Source organism: Octodon degus, unplaced genomic scaffold, assembly GCF_000260255.1.
Source record: "Octodon degus isolate 3935 unplaced genomic scaffold, OctDeg1.0 scaffold00286, whole genome shotgun sequence".
Lineage (NCBI taxonomy): Eukaryota > Metazoa > Chordata > Mammalia > Rodentia > Octodontidae > Octodon > Octodon degus.
In genome coordinates, this window is record NW_004524862.1 from 1,562,719 (window position 1) to 1,569,564 (window position 6,846).

Genomic DNA, 6,846 nt, shown 5'->3' on the forward strand with positions numbered 1-6,846 from the left:
GCTTTGCTAAGCTTGTTCTAAGTAGGTGCTTTAGACCACTGAGCCATCTCTCCAGCCCCTTCCATACTTTTTCTATGAATAGAGTTAAAATCAACAGACTGTTTTACTATATTTGTAACTTTAAAAACTTAAAATGGGCATGTCTCATTAAAAATAGTGAGGTTGCATGTATTCCAGTATGCCTCTTATTGGACATTTAAGCTGTTTATGTCATTTTTGCTCTTAATTAGTGCTACAGTGGAGAAATAGAAAGCCAGTGTGGTGCAGGGATCTGGGCTGAGGCACGGGGCTGTGTATCAAATTTAGGACCTTGCACTTGCCAGGTAGGTGCTATGTCTCTCCAACCCCATGCCTTAGTTTTTATGCGTGTAGGTTGTACTTTTTTCAGATATTGAAAACTGGTTTGTGTAGTCCAAAATTATTTAATTTTGCCAAGCCCACTTTCCTTAGGGATAATTAGGGACAACTTGTTTTGCAGGGTTGTAATAAAGATTAGAAATAGTGTATCCAAGGTCAATTCAATAACCTATTTACTTTTTTTTTTCTGACTTACAGCTTTAGCAGACTATATATATATATATATATATAGTATTGGGGATTGAACTCAAGACCTTGTACTAGCCACACAAGCACTTATTCTACTGAGCTATCTCCCTGGCTCTTATATATTTCAAATGAATGAATAACCTTATCATCCACTCAATTTAGATATTTACTGAACACCTATGTATTACAGTACTGTTCATAATTTCAAGGCCTCACGTGCCCATATCATTCAGATTTATTTTCTATGTAAACTATAGGTTCAATTTCAGTGACCAACCCCCTAGCCCCCAGTGCTGGAGACTGAACCAGGGCCTGGAACGTTAGGCAAGGGCTGTTACCAAGCTACACTCTGAACTCGTTTCAGAGAAGCTCCTTTGTTTCCTCATATTCTCTACCCAGCCTGGCCCATTAGAGTAGGTGCTGAATAAACGTGTGAGCTCAGGTGAATAATTTAGTGAGAAAAAAAGACAATTAGATAAAACCTGGCAGGCTATGACAAAAGCAATAACAAGTATAAAGAGGTTTGTACTTTGGGAGTTCAAGAGATGTTAAAACAGATTTGACAACGGTTCTGATCAGAGGGAGGAAGGAAAAGGGCTTACAGACAAGAGATAGTAAGAGTTAAGGCTTAGAGGTAGAAATAAAGGGGGTAGGGTGGATAAATTGGTTCGGATGAGCTGGGAAAGAGGTATCACAGTAGGGTCCCACACTGTAAGGATTTTGATTTTTTAAAAAAATTTATGTGTGTGTGTGTGGTCAGCTCAGCCAAGCAGGGGCGGGGCTGGCTGGCATGTGGTGCTGGGGGATTGAACCGTAGTCCCTGTGCTTTGCTAAGCTTGTTCTAAGTAGGTGCTTTAGACCACTGAGCCATCTCACCAGCCCCCAGGATTTTGATTCTTTATAGAATCTTTTTTTTTTTGCGGAACCGAGAATTGAACTCAGGCCCTTGCGCTTGCTAGGGAAGCGCTTATTCCATTGAGCCATCTCCCTGGCTCTTATGGAATCTTTTTGATGGAGTTCTTTTTGAACTTTTCTGAAAAACACCGCTTTCAGTATGGTCTGAGCTTCCTTGGGTAGAATGGGTCCGAGGGACAGCAGGCGTCAGGAAAACAGGAGGACTGGAGGTGGAAACTTCTCGGCCTGGGGAAGGCAGGGAGTGAGGATGGCAGGGACCTCCAGCGGCCCACGGGGACCTAAGGGATGGTGTTGGCCGCGAGGAGGGGTGGAAGGGACGAGAGGTGGAGGAGGAGGACGAAGCCTTTAGCAGATCAGCAGGCAGCAGAAAGCTGCGGGGCGGTGCTTATGTGCATTGGCCACTACGCAGAGCGGCTGCGCCAAGGCTCTCGGAAACAGCGCGAGTCCTCAGCGTCAGCCCCGCCCACCTCCCCGCCCACTCCCAACCCACTTCCCCCACAGCCCCGCCCACTCTCCTCCCGCCCCGCCCGCTCTCAGCCCAGCCGCCCCGCCCCCGCCCGCTCTCTGTCCCTCTGTCCCACCACCCCCCCGCACCTGGCCCCGCCCTCGCCCTGGCCCCGCCCCGCTCCCTGTCTGGAGTCTCGTTCCGAGACCCTGCGGCCCTAAGCCCTCAGGCAGGCTCTGCTGCTGGGGCGCTGCTGGAAGGGTCTGGGTGGTGAAGTGGGAGGGAGCAGGTCACCTTTTCCTGCCTCGCCCGCGGCTGCCCGAGCCCGGAGGAAGCCGCATGGAGGGAGCTGGGCATGGGCGCGGGGCCGGGCCCAGCCCCATGGCTGGAGAGCAGCGGCAGCCGCAGCGGCAGCCCGGCTCGTGCCAGGTGTGCCCCGAGCAGCCGGCCGATGGGCCCCAGCAAGGGCTCTTTTCCAGCCTTCAGACCGGTAACCAGTCGTGCCAGCTCATGCTCCTGAAGACGCTGGAGACAAGTAGGAGCCCTACCTGGAGCCTGGGGTCGACGGGGTGGTGTCTGAGACCCGGACGGGGAGGAGGGGCCTGGGTTCCGCTCTGCCGGGTATTCGGGGTCAGCTCACGTGCTGGATTGCGGGGTTCCTGGCTCCCCAGTGCAGGAGCTGGGCAGATCCACATCTGGATGGTAGAAGTAGAGGCCTGGTCCTCAGTTTCCCCATTGTAGGAGGCGCTGTCGCCTCTTTTAGCACTACTTTCTTTGGTGGAGTGAATATGGGTCAGGGTAGGAGCTTGCCATTTTGGGCCTTACTCAGCGATAATTCTTGAGTAACTTGTGCAGCACGCGGAGCAATGAGGGTCTGAGTTTTGAAGAGCGTTTTAATTTAGGTGTAGTACTGCTGGTAGTGCAAAAACAGTTTTGTGAAAACTGCTCATCGTGGAAGGTTTTTTTTTTTTTTTTTTTTTTTTGATGGAAGTTTTAACCTTGATGCATGGGTGGGTTACTAGGTGTAGAAGAAATCGTGTGCATATGCATCTAACTGTATTTTTCTGGCGAGAGAGTTCAAAGCTTGATCATATTCTTGAGTCCCACAACTTCAAAAAAGAACCATTGCTGTGGAGTAAATAAGATCCAACTATCCATTGATCAGTTTCTGTTCAGTCCCAGGCACATTGTACTAGAGACTTAACTTTTGCATTGACATAGACTTCTTCTTTTTTTTTTTTTTTTTTTTTTTTTTTTAAATGTATTTGGTACAGGATCTGAATACGCGTAGCTCAAACTTAGTGATCCTCCTGTTTTAAGTTTACCCAGCTGTGGGATTACAGGCATGCGCCACCATGCCCAGTCTTGGTGGCTGACTCAGCCCACCCAGGGGCAGGGCTCGGGCAGCTTGTGGTGCCGGGGATCAAACCCTGGTGCTTGTGCTTGCCTAAGCAGGCGTTTAGTCTGTTGAGCTAGCTCATCTCGCCCAGGTGTTTTTGTTTTTTTTTTCTTTCTTTCTTTTTTCTTTTTTTTTTTTTTTGGTCTTTTTGAGACAGGGGTTCACTACTTAGTTCAGGCCAGCCTTGAGCTCTCTTCGCAGCCCATGTTGGCTTGAACTCTCAGTGAGCCTCCTAGGGGTTGGGGGATAGCTCAGTAGAATAAGTGCTTGCCTGGCAAGCGCAAGGCCTGAATGCAATCTCTGGTTCCACCAAAAAACCCAAAAATATAAAAAAAATAAAGGTGATCAGTGAGCCTCCTGGCTGTGCTTCCCAAGTGCTAGGCAGGCATGTGCCACCACATCTCATTTACCTAACTTCTTTTACTCACCTGTTTTTGCTTTCAGCATTTTAAAATTAAATTTTTTTATTTTAGGGAAGGGTCTACAGGGTGTTCAGGGTCTTACTACTAGATTGGACTCTGTAGTGATTCTCCTGTTTACAGCCTCCCAAAGTGCTGGGATTTCAGGTGCGCGACACCACATCCAGTCTCAATTGTCATCTCAGCGCCCCCAGGGGTGGGGCCTGTACAGCAGGCCCAGGGATCGAACCCCCAGTCCCTTCGCCTGCTTGCAGGCGCTTTAATCCACTGAGCTGTTTGCTCTAGTATTTCTTAAACCTTTATTTCTTTTCCTGTTTTGGGGGGCTCTGGCCTGTGTGTTAATTTATTTATTTATTTATTTATTTATTTATTTATTATTATTATTTTTGTGGAACTGGGGATTGAACTCAGGCCCTTGCGCTTGGCAGGCAAGCACTTATTCTACTGAGCAACTCCCCAGCCCCAAGGCCTGTGTGTTTATGATGGCTGTGGGTAGAGTTGATATTAGCAGCACCTGTGCCCAGTGTACTTGGATGTAGCCGTCACAGGCTTGGCGTTTTAAAGGCCCTCAGGAATCATCCAGGCCTCTCTGCTCCCATGCAGGAAAACTTTTGTTTCCTCAGGGCCAGAGGTCTTTAGACCTCTCCTGAAACAACTTGCCTCTCTGTGGAGGCTGTGGGAATCTATTCTGTCTTGACAGGTTTGATTGTTGGAAAAATTCTTGCAGGTTGCAGACTGCTTCCTGTAATTTCTATTCTTTACTGAGAGAGAAATTAGGGAAACTACACCTTTCATAATAACATCCAAAACAATGAAATATGTAGGAATCAATCTCACAAAAGACATAAAAGATTTATACAGTGATAATTATGATACTGAGAAGAGACTGAAGAGGATTTGATAAAATGGAAAAATATTCCATGCTCCAGGATAGGAAGAACCAACATTGTGAAAATGGTCATATTTCTAAAATTGCTATACTGATTGAATGCAATTCTGATTAAAATAGCATTAGTATACCTCACAGAGCTAGAGAAAAATAACCTCAAATTCATTTGGAACCAGAAGAGACCTAGAATATCAAAAGCAGTCCTGGGAAATGAAGGAAAGGCAGGAAATTATTAGTCGTTCACCTGAAATTATACTATAAAGCTACTGTGATAAAATCAGCATGGTACTGGCATAGAGACAGACCTGAGGATCAGTGGGACAGATTAGAAGATGCAGAAACAACTGCACACATATTCCGTCACCTTATCTTTATTAAAGGAGCCAAACAAGCTCACTGGAAGCCTCTTTAATAAATGGTGCTGGGAAACTGGCTTTCTACATGCCAAAGGCTAAAACTAGACATCTCTATCACCATTTGCAAAACTACAGTCAAAATAGATGAAAGATTTAAATATTAAAACAGACACACTAAGTGTTCTGGAGAAAAATGTAGGTAGAAATCTTAAAGACAGAGGGGTAGGTAGAGAGTTCATGAATAAAAACCAGACTTCATGGGAAATACTTCAAAGAACAACTGGGATCTCATCATTTTGAGAAGTTTCTTTACTTCAAAGCAAATCTCTAACAGAGTAAAAAGAAAACCAACAAACTGGGAAAAAAATTATAGTCAACTGTCCCTCAGACAAAGGCCTTCTATCTAGAACATACAAAGAATTAAAAAAAAAAAATCAGGGGGCTGGGGAGATGGCTCAGTAGAATAAGCACTTCCTTGGCAAGCGCAAGGGCCTCAGTTCAATCCCCAGTTCCGCAAAAAAAAAAAAAAAAAATCAGGCTGCCAAAATTCAAAGGCCCAATCCAAAAGTGGGCGTCTGAAATGAATATACACTTCTCAGAGGAAAAAATAAAAATGGCAACTAAGTATATGAAAAAAATGTTCAACGTCACTGATCATTGGTTGAGAAATGCAAATTAAAATAATACTGAGATTCTGTCTCACCCCTAGAAAGAATGGCTAACATCAAGAAGTCAGCCAATAACAAATGCTAGAGCGGCTGTGGAGAAAAAGGAATCCTTCTGCACTGTTGGTGGGAGTGCAGACTGGCACAACATTGGAAATCAGTGTGGAGATTCCTTCAAAAGCTAGGATTGGAGATCTCATTCAGTCCAGTTATTCTCCTGCGTATTTTTCCAGAAGAATTGACCTGCCTGTTTACAGCCCCCCAAGAACTGGGATTACAGGCGCGCACCATTATGCCTAGTCTCAGTTGCCATCTCAGCGCACCCCAGGGGTGGAGCTGGCACGTCAGGCCCAGGGATCAAACCCTGGCCCCTGCACCTGCTTGCAGGCACTTCAGTCTGCTGAGCTATTTGGCTGGCCCTTTTTTCCAGAAGAACTGAAAACTTCATACCACAGTGATATGTGTGTGCCCAGGTTTGTAACAGCACACTTTGTCATAGCTAAATCCTGGAAACAACCCAGATGCCCATCAGCTGAAGAATAAGGAAGATGTGGTATTTTTACACAATAGAGTAAAGCTGAGCTATAAAACCAGATAAATTTGAGTCTTTCATTGGTAAATGGATGCAACTAGAGAACGTACTCTTAAGTGAAATAAATCAGACCTACATATGCAAGTATTGTATTTTCTCTTTAGTGTGAGAACCCGAAAGACAAAAATGGAATCTGAAGGGTACAATAGATACCAGGAAAAGGGGAATGAACTTATTCAAAAGGAAAGAGTTACTGAGTTGAGGAGAAGGGCAGGAGAAGGAGTGGGGGAAAGAGATTTATCTATGTATGTAAGCGGGATGGTTTAGACAACTGTACTGTGCATTTCTGCTGGTCCATGGAAAGAAACAATGTTTTAATTTGTTTCATCTCCTTTTGTCAGTTGTTTCATTTTGCCTTATTTCTTATACATTTTTTCTTCCAATTTTGCATGTATCTGGTAATATGAATAACTGGTTGGAAGACAACACTATGTATTACAATAAATACTGTGAAATTCGTATTACTTTGTTAAGTGAAAAGCTGTATCACTTGTAATGTTTTCTGTTTTAATTCTAATTTGTACTCTTAAAAAAAAAATTCTATTCTTTTATCTCTGTTCTGCCCATTGAAGCAATATTGACGGAATCTACCCCAGACAGCACCCTTTGGTCCTAATGAA

The 6,846-nt window shown here is 44.8% G+C and overlaps 1 protein-coding gene across 4 annotated transcripts in view; it reads left to right on the plus strand.

The window, feature by feature from the left end:
* Atp23 (ATP23 metallopeptidase and ATP synthase assembly factor homolog) overlaps positions 1 to 6,846 on the plus strand; it is a 43,613-nt gene that overhangs the window by 17,492 nt on the left and 19,275 nt on the right. The window contains exon 1 of one of the 4 annotated variants that reach the window (XM_023707280.1): positions 305 to 323. The exons of 1 other annotated variant lie outside the window; for it this stretch is intronic. Coding sequence is in view for 1 of the 3 variants with exons in the window: in XM_004647051.2 (XP_004647108.1) it covers positions 2,246 to 2,441 (196 nt within the window). In the remaining 2 variants the exon portion in view is untranslated. Of the gene's footprint in view, positions 1 to 304; positions 324 to 2,100; positions 2,442 to 6,846 lie in introns of those variants that run through there. 2 more of the 4 variants (XM_004647051.2, XM_023707281.1) reach the window with 2 other exon arrangements.